Below are 14,685 nucleotides of genomic sequence, written 5' to 3'. Positions count from 1 at the left end.
AAAATGTATAAGCTGCTGAAAAGTTAATGGCTGCTGACCCCCAAAAGGATTCAAACAGCGTCCTCATGTCTGCTCCTACATGGAGGTAAGACCTTGCCAAAGGATTCCGGGGAGGCTGCTATTTTTGTGTGTCGGGCATCATTTCCTTTGAGGAATTGTTCCCCTCCTGTTCTAAGTCCTATGGCCTCTCCTGGTGGTTCCTGGGTTCCCGTCATCACCAGTGACATTACAGGGGAGGACACAGGCCTCAAGTCACACCTGTCAGACTCTCTCTCCTGGGAATGGGAATCTTGAGTGGGACCCCACAGGACAGAGGGGCACCTGGAACTGAGCCGTGCATGGCAGGCACACAGAGAGAGCCCCCAAGTTCCCAGTGCCAAGGTCGCAAGGTACCCTGCTTCTGTCCTTCCTACTGTGTCTGTTCTCAGCTAAAGAACTCCAGCACATGCATCTCACTGTAAGAGGGAGGCTGGGATGACCGTCCTGTGTGAGAGTCGGTGGCCTCAGGACTGTGAAGTCTGCTCTTTTCTCTAGGGAAAGTCCCAAAGCATGTCTCAGTGACTTTGGCTGGGGAACCCTTAAAAGAAGAACTTGTGCTTAAGAGGATGGTAAGGGGAGAGAAGCTATGTGAGAACTTACCTAACACCCCACACACTTGGGGTGTGTAAAACACATCAGGGTTTAGAGCTACAAGTCCAGGCCTCAGGGCCATAGTGTGCCCCCTCTCCTCAGCTTCAACACCTGCCCTCATCTTTTCAACACTTGCCAGGTTATGACATAACCCTAGCTTCTATAACAACGAAACCCCCAAATCACAGTGCCTTAGCACAATCAAAGCGTATTCCTCGTTCATGGAGAGGCCAGTTGAAGAGTCGATGATTCAAAACCCTGGGATCCGTCTGCCTGGTGGTTCCCACATCCCCTAGGACCTCAGAGTCATTCTACTGTCCTGTGGACAGGGATAGAGTATGGCAGCTCCTGTAAGAAGTCTTTCCAGGCCAGGTTTGAAAGAGGCCCAGTACCAGCGGGACACTTCTCTATATCCATTTGACTTGAACTCTATGGGACCAGGGGCTCTGTCTTGTTCACCATTCTGTCCATTGCTAAAATGTGGTCCATGACCATGCCTGTCTATAGGGGGTGGGAAATGCAGTGAGCTGTGGCCTGGCGGTGTAAGGGGGCTTGAATGAACACTGGTCGTCTTTGCCTCACCAGGCCTCTGGCTGGGATCCTTTCCTTTCTCCTGATTCTTAAATGTGAGTATGTCTCAAGTTCTGCCTCAGCCCTCTTCTCCCTCTCTCATTCTCCTCTCTCCATTTCCTTCCCCTCTCCCACATCGGGGATGATGTGTCTCTGCTGAGTGCAACCAATGGAGACAACCCCTGTGTCAACATCTCTAAGCCGACGACCTGTAAATTTATGACCTTTTCAAATTAGCTCCTGTATCTCTGTTTCTCATCCTACATTATCTAGCCTGACCTCTTGTCCTACAATTCATTCATTTACCCAACAAATATTTATGGAGTCCTATCTTGGGCCTGTTTCCTTAAGGGGAAATTTTTTTTAATGCCTGAGTCAGAAGCTTACATTTAACATTTTATTGGGAAGTTCAATTCAAAGGAAGTAAGAAAGGGGGAAAGGGAAGTGAAGAAGAAAGAGAAGGGGAATAGATACAAGGTGAGTTTCCAAGCTGACTACAGGTTTGCAGCAAACACAGGCACCTCCACCAAGGCGGTAGACTGAGGGCAGCTCAGAATGTACCATTGGCAGGGCGGTGGTGAGGGCCAGAGGTGAGTTTGAACCATGTCTTATTTCCACTGATAAAATACAAGTATCCATTTTGTGTCCCCCAAAGGGTCTGACACACTCAGATTATTGAATGAATGGGTGCAAGAGGGAAGAAAGGAAGGAACTTCAATGAACACAGTGTCAGGGCCTCCCCTGCAGAGTAGAAGCTGGACGCCATTTTCCAGTGGATCATGTGTCAGAGGAAGAGAAGGGAAGTTGCTGACTTTTGATCCATGCAGACAGAGGAAGTGGGGACTAGAGCCTGAAGGTGGTTAGTGACTTGGCTTCCAAAGGTGTTAAGGGTAGTTTGCAAACATCCCCTAAAAGTATAAATTTCAGTCCCATATTCAGAGGCTGTAATGACTAGCTGAGGACAGTTCACTTCCCCTACCCAAAAGCACCCACAGCAGCCGTCGGGCCCATGGTAACTTTTACATGTTCTCTGAAAGAGGCTCAAATGTGCCTCTATACCTCTACAGATACCCGTCTCTCTCTCTCTCTCTCTCTCTCTCTCTCTCACACACACACACACACACACACACACACACACACACACACGTTCATTTAAAACCTGATCTCAGAAAAGCAGAAGAATGGGGGGGCAGGGGATTCCAAAGGGCACCAAATTAAGGGCAAACTGGCTGTCATAAACTAGTGGTTGTCCTGAGGGCGAATGGAGGCACCCTTTCCAAAGTAAACCAAGTGGAATATGCCCTAGAATTTTTCCAAATTTAATGTATCCTGTCCAATACTACACTTCATGGAAATCACTGCACCCTCCCTCCAGGCATGTTTGCTAGTGAAACAAAGAAATGAGCTTCAACTGGAGCTTTTGTTCCACCAAAAACTCCTCTCCAGGGCCTGTATCTAGCACTGCGTGTGGCCTAGTGTGGGTTGAGGGATATTAAGTCCACCCTTGAGGAATGTATAGTCTACCTGACCAGACAGACCTAGACAGTAGCAAAGAAGCAGCGTCAGAGACTCAGATTGGAGAAAAGGAAGAACTTTTTGACGGTGAGGATTATTAAACAAAGGATGGAACTCCAAGGAGGAAAAACCCCATCTCAGGAGGAATGTGGGAATGGAGGGGCGCATCAAACGTATTATAAGCCTTAAAGGGATCCATTTGGGCGTGTCTAAACTCACTTTATTCCCGTTTAATCTGCCAACCATAGTTACCCAAGGCATGGTTCCAGGCAGCTCAAATCTGTCTCACACTAACATTTTAACTTCCTGTAGTCTCCCAAGAACTTCAGGTTGGGTCACACATTCTCATCTGAGAGGCACAGGGAGATGTCAGGACTTGCCTCCCATCTCACAAGTCTGGTTCTGTGTGTGTGTGTGTGTGTGTGTTGATGTGGTGTGTTTGTGTGTGTGTGTGTAGATGTTGTGTGTGTGTGTGCGGTATTAAAGTGAGGGCAAGGTGTGAGAACTAGAGCTTCTCCCAACCAGGCTGATGGCAGGAGGGAATCTACTACACATGTGAGTCTGATAATTCAACCAACAAAAGGGCCCCTTTACTGGGCGGCTTCCAGCAACAGAGGCAGAAGTTCCTAAAAGCAGCCAGAGGCTTTTTATGGTGCCCACAAACTGGTACGTTACCTTGCAGACCCTCTGACCCACAAGGGCCCACCCTCATGCCTCCTGTGCCTCACTCCCCCCAGGACCAGAGTCCCTGTAAACTAAATTCTCAAGGGGCCCCAAATCTACTCAGCTCGGAAGCCTGGCTTTCCCACCCTCCCACTCCCTCCACCCACACGGCTGAGGTCACCACAGCCCAGCCTCTTTTGCAACTTTCCCAAGTTTGTGCATGAGAGGGAGAGGAGGAAAACTCAGAAGGAAGTGGCTTAGCCTCAACAAACTCTTTTTTACACCCAAAGCCTTTTTCCTCTGACCCGGCTGAGACTGCTGCTCTAAGAGGAGACCCCGACCCAGAGGGATTCCCCGCCTGTCGTCAGAGGCTGAAAGGGCCCTGGAAGGTTTTCTCGGTTCCTGTCTATTCCAGCAGCCCCAGAGGTATTTGGGTTTTGGGGTGCGGAGAGGGGTGGAGGCAAGGGAGGCTTAGAATCTGTCAGCTGCAGGGTTTAGATCCAGCCCAAAGAACACCCACGCCTGAGTAACTCCCAGGGCGTGGCAGCGAGCCAAGGCAGAAAGGACTCCCTGCCCAGCCAGGGGAGTTGGGGCCCGGCTCGGGGCTCTGCACGGCCGGCTGTCAGCAGCAAAGCCATGCAGCTGCCGGCACAGTCAGAGAAGGGCCAGCCAGACACCGGAGCCCTTCAGCAGGGCTGTGTCCTGCTAGCACCCAGAGTCTCCTCGCCACTTTGACAGGGCACCTTCTGGGATGAAACCGTGTCAACCCAAGGGTCTCATCGGGGAAGGGGGAACCCCCGGAGTAGGAAAGTGTCCCTCTTGTTCTAAACTGTAAATACGCCTCTCAGCACAGCTCTGTGATGCTTGGGAAGCCAATGAACAGCGTTGGACAGGCCCGGATGTTAGTCTCAGCTTGCCACAAACTAGTTGTTCCTGACTCTGAAATCCACTGGGCTATGATGGCATTTTTTTAACTGCAAAGTGTCCTATAGTTGCTAGCATTGTATATTAATAAAAATAATTTCTTTGGACTTACAGATCAATCCCCCACCACAGGTCACATAGAGATAGTAACTTACTTATATCCTCAGACCTACATAGTGCGTGGTAGGCATGCAGTCCATGTGCTGGATGGATGGATAGATTGATGGATGGATGGACAGATGAATGGATGGATGGATGGACAGAAAGATGGATGGATGGATGGATGGGAATGGATGGATGGATGGATAGATGACTATTTATTGAAGACTCAGTATTCCCAGCATGGGTCAGACTCTTTGGGGGGATACTGAGAGGTGTGAGGCATTGTCCTGCCCACTGGGCACGGACAGTCTACTTGGGGAAAGAGAACTAATACCCCCAAAGAACTTAAAGAACAGGAGTGCTGAGCCTCCTGAAACCAGGGCTGTGGGTACACTTCCCGAAGAGAGCAGGTCTAAACCTGCTAGGATTTAGGTGGGTGAGGCAGACTTGTAAGCCTTCCTGAGAGGCAATAAAGACATATGCTCCCCGATAGCCTCTTTTCAAAGGCAAACTTACTTCAAGATTGTAAATCCCATTTATGTTTTAGGGTGGATACATTTGTTATTTTCCAAAGCGTGGGAGCAGAGAGGGGAGGCAGTGACATGGGGTAAGATGGTATGAGGAGGGGAGGCTTTGCCTGCTTCAGAAATCTCAGCTGCCCCCCTGCTCACTGCCTCTCATCCCTCCCCCCCGTCAGCAGAAATGACACCTCACCCAACACCTCTTTTAGGCGGAAGGTTGTGTCTGCATCCCGGTTGGGGCCAGGAGGGTAGAGAGAAGCAAAGTGAGAAGGTAAAAGCACAGCAGGTCCAAGAGTTCTTACAAGACTGACTTTAAAAAGAATGTGTTGCATGGGGTGGGGGCACTGAGGAGGCATCAACTCCATCTTTCTCACTCCCTGGGCACTGAGCTACACTGAGCTTTGGCAGATGGGCAAGGCTAGGGCTTAGAAGTCCTGCCAGGCAAGATGGGGAGAAGAGTTAGCCACGTGAAGTGGAGAACAGTCCCCGGCAGACTCTGCTCTGTTCAGACCTGAGCCGGCTGAAGGGGGGCCCTGCATTGCAAACCTGCTTTTCACTGTTATTTAACGGTGGAGGGTGATGACTCAGTCTGGCCTCTAGGAGGATGCACTGGTTTAAAGTATCTGAGTCAGCTGAGTGGGAGGAAGGAGGCTTAAAAGGACAGACATTGCCAAAGCCCAGCCAAGGGCAGAGCCCAAAGCATACAAGAAAGACCTTCAGCCACAGTCTGAAATCTGCACGTGGTTCCCTGGTGAGCCCATCCAGTGTCTACCCTCAAGCCACCGTCCATTGCCAGTGACATAGTCCTGGTCACCCTCTTGCTGCTAGTTATCCTGGGACCAACGACCCGGCTGTTTTATTTTATTTTATTTTTCAAACAAAAGGGCTCACATATTTACTACTGAACCAACCTGCTAGTGCAGAAGCATAGAAACAAAGAGGAAAATCATTTTTCCCAATAGAACATGTCCTGCTGTCCAGACAGTGGACAGCTAGATATGGTAAGATGCCAGCGACCTTGATACAGCATGGATATGTGGGCCGTCTCGTGTGTGATTCCTTACAGACCCAGCTTGGCTCTTCTCCAATATCTCCTCTTAGAGTTGTACCTGATTTTATGACCGGTTTTCATGCAAATCCATTGGGCGAGTGGGACAATTCTGTTTTTGTTTCCTGGCCAGGAATTGCTTGATCCTGAATGTCTTGTGAGAAGGCATGGCAAGGAACAGAGTCAACCACACACACCAAGGTGGTGGAGAAGGGAAGAGAGAGACAGGCTATTGTAAATAGCAGACTCAGCAAATCCCTGCCCTTCTGGCGGGGTGTAGGGGAATCTGCATGGCAGCAGACTTTGAGGGCTCATCCAGAGGAAGAACTAGGGCAGTGGTGGGTGAAGGGGGCTCAGAGTAAAGGCTGGGGTGAGTTATAAGAATCTGGAGAAGAAAAGACTCAAGTAAAACTCCAAGACTTTAAATCTCAGGAGGGCTGGCATGTAGTAGAGGAACTGAGCATTTTTTCTGTGGCTTCCAGGAGAAATCCACCCCTAGTGGAGGCAAGTTCTGTGGGGCAAGTCTGGCCATCTTTCCATGAATATGGTGCAGGTGGCTCAAGCACTGGGTGGGAGGTCAGACTAGATGAACTTTGGGGTCCTTCTGTAGTGAACTGGAGAATGATCCCCACTGGTAGCTTGAAATCAGCCACGGTGGGAGTATTTACACCACAGAAAGCGGCAGGCACTACAAATCAGGTATCTGCCCCCCACCGTGTTTAACCGTTTAGCCAGGTCTTTCCAATTTGCTCTAAGAGCATGACACATGCCACACTGCAGAATCAGCCACAGCCATGAGTGATGTCTATTTTACCCACAAGGGAACAGACTCACCAAGGTTAAGAAACTCTCCCAGGGTCACAAATATATGGAGGTGGGATGAAAACTCTGACTCCAAAACTCATGATCACTCCGGAGTCCCAGGAGGCCTCTCTCTCCTGCCCCAGACACAAAAGTGACTTGTCCTGTCAGGAAGCCACACTCAGATGTCTTTGGGCTGCCATCCTTCCACCTGCTCTTTATAAAGAAATGTTGTCTTTATCTGATATATATATATATATTTTTAGACGTGGTGAGGAATTCCAGGAATTTAAGCCAGGAAACTGGACTTCATGCCACATACACTGAAAAGTCCTCACCAGGCTTTTTTAAATTTTTTTAATTTTTTAAAAATTTATTTATTTATTTTTGGCTACATTGGGTCTTCGTTGCTGCGCGCGGGCTTTCTCTAGTTGCGGCGAGCGGGGTTTACTCTTCGTTGCGGTGCACGGGCTTCTCATTGCGGTGACCTCTCTTGTTGCAGAGCACGGGTTCTAGGCGCGTGGGCTTCAGTAGTTGTGGCTCACGGGCTTAGTTGCTCCGTAGTATGTGGGATCTTCCCGGACCAGGAATCAAACCCGTGTCCCCTGCATTGGCAGGCGGATTCTTAACCGCTGTGCCACCAAGGAAGCCCTATTTGATCTTTTTAATTACAATAACAACTTAGACTTGTGTAACAAATTTTAACAGAAGGCATATATAAAATAGAACAATAGCTCCTTGCCTCTAATCTACCTTTTCCCACCTCCTATTAATCATTTAGTATGTATCCATAGCTTTCTATGTATTGCAGGACAAGCATACATATAATATTAAACATATAGTCACACACATAGGGTTGTTGTTTTTATACAATTGGGATCATACTATACAAAATGTTCAGTGATTTTTTTTCACTTAAATTGTCATATTTTTCCACTTCATTACTTCACTCATTTAAAAACTGCCTAGTATTTCAGAGTACGTATGGATCATAATTTATGCCAAGGGTCTTTTATTGATGGAGATTTAGGTTACAATGTTCTTCAGCAATTATCTTTGTAAAAATGTATGTTTGAGCATATGTGTATTTCTGTTGGATAGACTCCTAGAATTAGAATCTAAGGTGTATGCATATTAAATTTTGATACTGTCAAACTGCTGTCCAAAAAAGACAGTGCCAATTCATAGTCTATCAGCAGTAAACAAGAGTTTCCCCCACCCACTTGTCAACACTAAATATTATCATCAATCTTCTGAATTTTTGCCACTCTGGTGGGTAAAAGAGTGGTATTTTTTAACTTTGCATGTCCTTAAAAATTAGTAAGTTTAAGTGTCTCCCAAAGCTTACTACTTATCATTTATAAGATCTCTACTGGTTACTTATTCATATTCTTTGCCCGTTTTTATGTTCTGTGTTGTCTTTGATTGTAGAGTGCTTTACACATAGTGGATATTGATCCTCTGTTATACGCATGCACTTTCCACTACCCCGCCCTCAACCCCAGCTTTCCCTTCGTACGCACACCAGCCCTGCCGCACCATGTCAAACCCAAACCATCCAGCCCCCCAGACCCTCCGACAGGGGCACCAAGTGGCAGGGTGTGTGATCCTCATTCTAGTTTCACAGAAGGCAGTAAGTAGGACCTAGCAGCTAAGAGTGTGATCTCTGGAGTCAGGCCTGTATTCAAGTCCCAGTTCTGCCACTTACAGACCGTGCTTTTAGAGATGAACTACATACTTAACTTCTCTAAACACCTGTTTCTTCAGTGGTAAAACAGAGATAAGAGTAGTATCGATCCCACAAGATATTTCTGTGTGCTAACGTTTCTTGAGCCCTTAATTTGTGCCATAAATGCATTATAATAATGTACTATGTGTGTCAAATGTAGTATAATAATGTATTCGTTTATTAACCTCCCGATGATATGTTTATTTGCACATTTGCAAAGTGTTCTACAACACCACCAGGCGAGTAAACCTTAGCTTATAGTGTGAGCGTTGACAACTCCGCATGGCAACGTGTGAATCTGCTCCCCTCTGCCTCAGGATGCTCTTTTGACCCCTGTGGTCAGTCCACACACGACGGCTCCTGTTCAGCAGCCCATTCCCTTGGCTTCCACTGTGGCTCTTGTCACTTTGGCTGCCTTCCTCTCGATCCCCTACAGCTCTACCAGGGTTTTGTTGGGGTTCACCAAACCTGAGCCCAGTGCCCTAGATCCTGTGCACACAGATTCTACGGTTCAAACTCAGGACGTCAGGGGGCAACATGGCACAGAGCAGCCTTCTCTGGCCTTTGACTCACACATTAACTCATCCGTATACTACCTGTGGGGCCTTAGATGAGTTATGAGTGACTTGGCTTCTCTGAGCCCCCGTTGTACTCATCTCATAGCTCATGATTTCCTAAGCCCTACAGGGCAGCCCCTGCAGGTGCTCAGCCAATGCTGGTTCCCTTCCCACTTCCCCTGCCTCCCTTTTGTTCTGACTCCCTTTCCAGGGCACTCTATTGGCTTTTGAGGCTAAGTTAGCGGGCTGTACCAAAGCCTTTAGGAAAGAGCTCGCCCTTGCTCCCCTTCCCCACTGGTAACTGATGCTTAGAGACACATGCCCTTCAGAAGCTTCTGAGTCACTTCTCCCTTGGCTAGTTTCCTTGTGGGCGGTGACACCCATTACAAAATACCAGCCCCTGTTAATACTTTGAATTCTCTTCTTCTGCCTGTCTGAAGCGTGGGAAATGTTTGACGAATGAATAAATGAATGACAGAATCCTTGGTCTGTATTCATGACCCATCTTAATCTTGCTCCCTTTCTAGGCTTTTCTCTCTCCACACTCTTCGCCTCACCCTTCGCTGAAGCAAACCATCCACCTTCTCCACTCCCCTGTTCCCAGAGCTTTGATATTTCATTTCCTCCTTGGAAATATCACCCCCAACTACATGTGTCATTTCCTCAGGGCCCAGTTGGATTGGCAGCTTCTCCCCCAGCCCTGAATTCTCACAGCAGTTTCTTGGGGCCTCTGTCGGGGCACTTGACATTTTCTCTCTGCTGTTATCACTCACCCCTTTCCTTTCTCCCCTGATGACTCCCTGGAGTGGGCTCCTACTTGCTTTGTCTTTTGCCCTGGGCAAGGCTCTCGTGGCCCAGTGAGTTACACTCCAGTAGATAAAGCATTTTTCAACCAGAAGGGGCCTTGGGCCTTTGGGGCCCAGATGGCTCATCCTCTAGTTGGAAAGCCAAGACTCAAAGAGGGGAAGTAATTGGCCCAAGGTCACACAGTGGCAAAGTGAGAATTAGAACCAAAACCTCAGGACGTCCAGTTGAGAGCTTTTTCCCAGTACCAGGCAAGTTCAAGCTGACCAACTTTTGCTACCTCAACCAGGCAGAGTCAGATCAAGGCTAACTCAATACATCTACCGCATCCAAGGTCAGAAGACCCAGGAGTTGGGAATAGTATATATGTGTGTGCGCGTAAGGGTAGAACCAAAGAGCCAGTTAAGCATAATTCCCTGAGACAGTTTTGCTTTATCTTGTTAATAATCACAATATATATACATGTATAATTTATATGTATAAAACAGACATACAAGTATTTTTCTCTTATAGGAACAATACATGTTTGACATGTGTGTTGTTAAAAAAAATTGGAATTGGAACAAAATTAAAATCATAGTTTCCTACCACCCAGAATTAACCACTTACGTTTTTAATATATTTCTTTCTAGATCTTTTTCCATGCAAGTAGGAATTCATTTCAATACTCGGGGGGGGCGGTATGGTATGTACAGTTTAGTGTCTTCTGTTTTTCATTTAGATCCTGTGGCGTAAACATTTTCCCACGTTATTATAATAAGCTCACAAACTCCATTTTAATGACTGCTTAATGGTTCATCGTGTGTCACGATTTTTTTTTTCTTTATTGTTGGATGTTTATAAATGACGCTGGGAAAGAACATTCTTGAAGAAGAGTCTTTGCCTGCATTTCAGATTATGTTTTTAGGACAAATTCCTAGAAGTGGAGGGCAGGGACATGTTTAAGGCTCTCAATACTCGCTGCCAAGCAGCTTTCCAGAAACATGTACCAGTTACACCCCCACCAGCTGCATTAGAGAAGAGTCTTTTGATTCCGCCAATGCAGCAACACCTCGGGCTGAAGGAAGGCCACTCTTCCATCCAAAGCCTCTCAGCAGTCCTAACAATGGACCCCTTGTCCCACCCCCATCTCCTCTTCCCTCCATCCCTGGCTCCAGGCTTGGAACAGAGGCTGTCTGCGAGGCCTCTGTTCAGTCCAGTCCAGCCTTGGTGCTCCACGGGGTTGGTAGAGCTGAAAGGTAAGAGGTGTGCCTGTCCTACAGGGCAGGGCCACCATCCTTCCAGCCTCAGGGAGACCCCCAGGGGGGGTGAGGAGGTGGGTGTGTAAGGGTTGCTGAGTCATCTGCCTCTTTTGGAGAACAAACCCATCCGATCCCAGGACAGAGTTCTGCACATGACGAGGGGAAAGTAGAGACCAGCCCCAGTGACGATGGCCACAGGGTGACTCCGGCCAGCATGTAGATGACTTCTGTCTCCCTACAGGCTCTGAAGCCCCCCCATGAATCCTCAGAAGAAGGTGGACCTCAAGCTCATCATCATCGGAGCCCTGGGGTAAGCCCAGCTCAGCTCGGGGTCTGGGGGTTGGGAAGAAGCCCCTACCCACGAACAGTGAGACGTCCTGTATGTGCTCCCACCTCGCATGGGTCCCTTTCTGATTCAGAGTGGCACCAGGGAGGGCATTCCACCCCAGGGAAGGGAGCTGAGATGGGAGAAAGAGACTGGGAGTCAGGCTACCTGGTTTCTGACCCCAGCTCTGCACTTAACTCTGCAGTAACTAGGTGTGTGAATTGGGCAAAAGCCATTTAGCATCTCTCTGCCCTCCTACCTCCTGCCACATGCAGGAAAGACCTGAACCTTTTGCTGTGAGGCACTCAGCTCTCTGCAAACTTCTCTGCTCACTTTGGTCCCTGCTTCTTGTGTCCATTCCCTAGTATTAGCAAGCTACTCAAACTGCAAATGTTAGAAATTCAAAATCTCAGAGAGAGACAGTGGTGAGAGGATCATGGTAAGATGTTGAGAAAGGTATGGATGTGTGTGTGTGTGTGTGTGTGTGTCCACATGTGTCTGGGTTTTTTCCTTAGTGTTGGAAAGACTTCCCTCCTCCACCGATTCGTGCACAAGACATTTTACGAGGACTATCAGACCACACTGGGAGCCAGCATCCTCTCCAAGATTATCATACTGGATGACACAACTTTGAAGCTACAGGTGAGCTGCCCTCTCATTCCCTCTTCAACATACACACCTGAATATCACCCCACATTCCCTGGACGGCCACTCACACAGCAATGTGCACCAGGAGCTAGAAGAGTCTAGAGCATAGATCAGCAAACTTTAATTCATGGGCCAAATCTGGTCCGCCACCTGCTTTTGAAAAGAAAGCTTTATTGGGACACAGCCCTGCCCGTTTGTTTACTCACGGTCTCTTTGGCTGCTTTCACAGTACAACAGCAGAATTGTGTAGTGGCAACAGACGGTGTATAGTCTGCAAAGCCTACGTTATTTACTATATGCCCCTTTACGGAAAAATGTACTGATCCCTGATCTAGAAGAAAGAGCACTAATCCAGAATTAAGAGGCCCCACCCTAAGGCTCAGGTTCCCTGGAAAACTTGCCAAGTGGACTTGGGCAAGTCACTCCCAAGGTCCAAATCTATCAGGTGGAAGAACAATGCCTGTCCTGATGCCCCAGGTGGAAAATGAGGACTCAGATGTGAAAGTACTCTTGGGATGTTAAATATTACTGCAGAGATTCTGTAGTGTACATGGGTGACAGGGTGTGTGATGCCCGTGTGTGAAAGGACCTCGTGCACCTGTGCCAGGGCTATCTGCCCCCTACCCAGAAAAGGAAGCTTTGAGATGATGTGACCTGGTTGGGCATACCTTCAGCCACTCATCACAGCCCCATGGAGCCTCTGTTCTTTCCCTCCAGATCTGGGACACAGGGGGACAGGAGCGATTCCGCTCCGTGGTGTCTACCTTCTACAAAGGCTCTGATGGCTGCATCCTGGCTTTTGATGTCACTGACCTGGAGACCTTTGAAGCCCTGGAAACCTGGAGGGATGATGTTCTGGCCAAAACCATTCCAATGGAGCAGTCCTACCCCATGGTGGTGCTGGGGAACAAGATCGATCTGGCAGACCGGCAGGTACCGCTGACTCATTCATTCATTCATTTACCAAACATGTGAGGACTGGCTATATGCCAGGCACTGAGTTAAGTCCCACACATACAGAGTTGAATCAGGCAGAGTCCTTACCTTAAGAATTTCACAGTCTAGTAATGGATGCAGATAATTTAAAGACACTTATGATACAATAAGATAAATCATAAGCAATCATAGAGATACACCTTGGATATTTGGGGACCATAGTGAAAGGGCATCTATCTACTTAAGCCCAGAGTATAGAAAGGGCTTCCTATAAGGAAGTGGGTTCCAGGCTGAAGGAACAGCAAGAACAAAGGTAAGAAATAGAATGATGTGAGGCGAGAACCGAAGGCAATTTTGTCTAGAGACAGGGAATGGAAGAATGAAGGCATCAGAAGTAGGCAGGTGGGATTTGAATTAACCTGTAGAACAGTATTTCTACCCAGGGTCAGATAGGGGGTCTGCAGTTATGAATTCTTGAAACTACAAATTTTCTGGGAAAGTAGTAATACAGTATTTATTTCTTATTAGCTTAAGCATATTCTATATCATCTGGCCAGCCACTTGATGAATGATCGGCTTGCTCCATGGCTGCAGTGACCACACTTATGTAGGTGTTTACCACTGCAGTGGCATTGAGTAGAGCTCTGTTCATCGTTGCCTACTAATGAGAAAAGAATAAAGGTAGACAATTTATAAAAGATGCTCTTGTGCCAAACAAAGCCCAGAGGACACCAAAAAGAGCATCTGAACAAGTTGTCTTAGTGTTTCAAATAGAGAAAATAAATGGGGTTCATATCTGAACCACATTTTCACAAGTGTTCAAATGGAGAAAAGTGATAGGAGAACTGAGGCATCATTTGGAATGATGGATGGGTGGGTGGATGAATGGATGGTGGTGCTTCCAACTAAACTATTACCACCATAAAGAAGAGCCTCTTGTTCAGAGAGAGAGAGATGAGTTTGGTTCTGACATGCTGAGTTGGAGGAGCTTGGAGAACAACTAATTGGAAATGACCAGTAGGCTTTAGAACACATAAGAATGAAACGTCAGAGGAGAAGTCTGTGCTGGAAATAGAAATCTAGAAGTCATCAGTTCTATGGTAACTTCAGGCTGCAAACTTAGGGTCAATTCTCTCATTACAAATATCCAATCTCAAATAAGAATCAAAGCCCTAAGTTCATTCACAGCCACGGGGTCTCTCTTCTGTCCACTGGGGCCAGCCGCAAGCGAGAACACTGTGGTCTAGGAGGGGCACCTCATTGCCAACTTTATGTGTCCGCACTTCCTCCCCTTCTCGGGATAATTCTGGTTTCAGACCCCATCAGGAATGAAGCAAAAAGAGGGATAAGAGGTCAGGAGAAGCGAAAAAACCCTTATTTGACTGGTACTGTCTTAAGATAGTTTGTGCTGTCCGGACCCAACAGGTATTTCAAGCTGTCTCTTGGTGGATTACTCCTTTGGGTCCTAAGAGGTCTCCTCTGGGAACATTTAACTGTACCTCCCCTGACAAGGGTCTTGCATATCCTTCCTCAGCTCCTAATGTAGGAGCTTAAGAGCCATCCTCCACTCCATGGGGTCCCCTCCTCCTGCAGACACTCTTCCTGATGGGGTTTACAACAGCTCCAGGCTGGTTAGCTCTCTGTGGAGCCCGCCTCTCTTTCATAAGGCAC

The 14,685-nt window shown here is 47.6% G+C and overlaps 1 protein-coding gene and 1 pseudogene across 4 annotated transcripts in view; one reads left to right on the top strand and one right to left on the bottom strand.

The window, feature by feature from the left end:
- Nucleotides 1-3,057: 3,057 nt before the first annotated feature.
- The window catches only part of RAB7B (RAB7B, member RAS oncogene family), a 28,939-nt gene continuing 17,311 nt past the window's right edge, over nt 3,058-14,685 (top strand). Inside the window, exons 1-5 of one of the 4 annotated variants that reach the window (XM_089908593.1) lie at nt 3,058-3,270; nt 3,669-3,804; nt 11,347-11,415; nt 11,946-12,072; nt 12,796-13,011. In XM_089908593.1, coding sequence (XP_089764719.1) covers nt 11,363-11,415; nt 11,946-12,072; nt 12,796-13,011 — 396 coding nt within the window. In that variant the 5' untranslated portion in view covers nt 3,058-3,270; nt 3,669-3,804; nt 11,347-11,362. The other 3 variants (XM_089908586.1, XM_022593619.3, XM_089908595.1) reach the window with 3 other exon arrangements.
- On the bottom strand, nt 5,399-6,142 carry LOC111184758 (large ribosomal subunit protein eL39-like; annotated as a pseudogene).

Source organism: Delphinapterus leucas, chromosome 1 (genome assembly GCF_059928025.1).
Source record: "Delphinapterus leucas isolate spDelLeu-1000000601 "Yukka" chromosome 1, BTC_Dleu_Yukka2, whole genome shotgun sequence".
NCBI lineage: Eukaryota > Metazoa > Chordata > Mammalia > Artiodactyla > Monodontidae > Delphinapterus > Delphinapterus leucas.
This window is presented reverse-complemented; position numbering and strand designations above follow the sequence as displayed.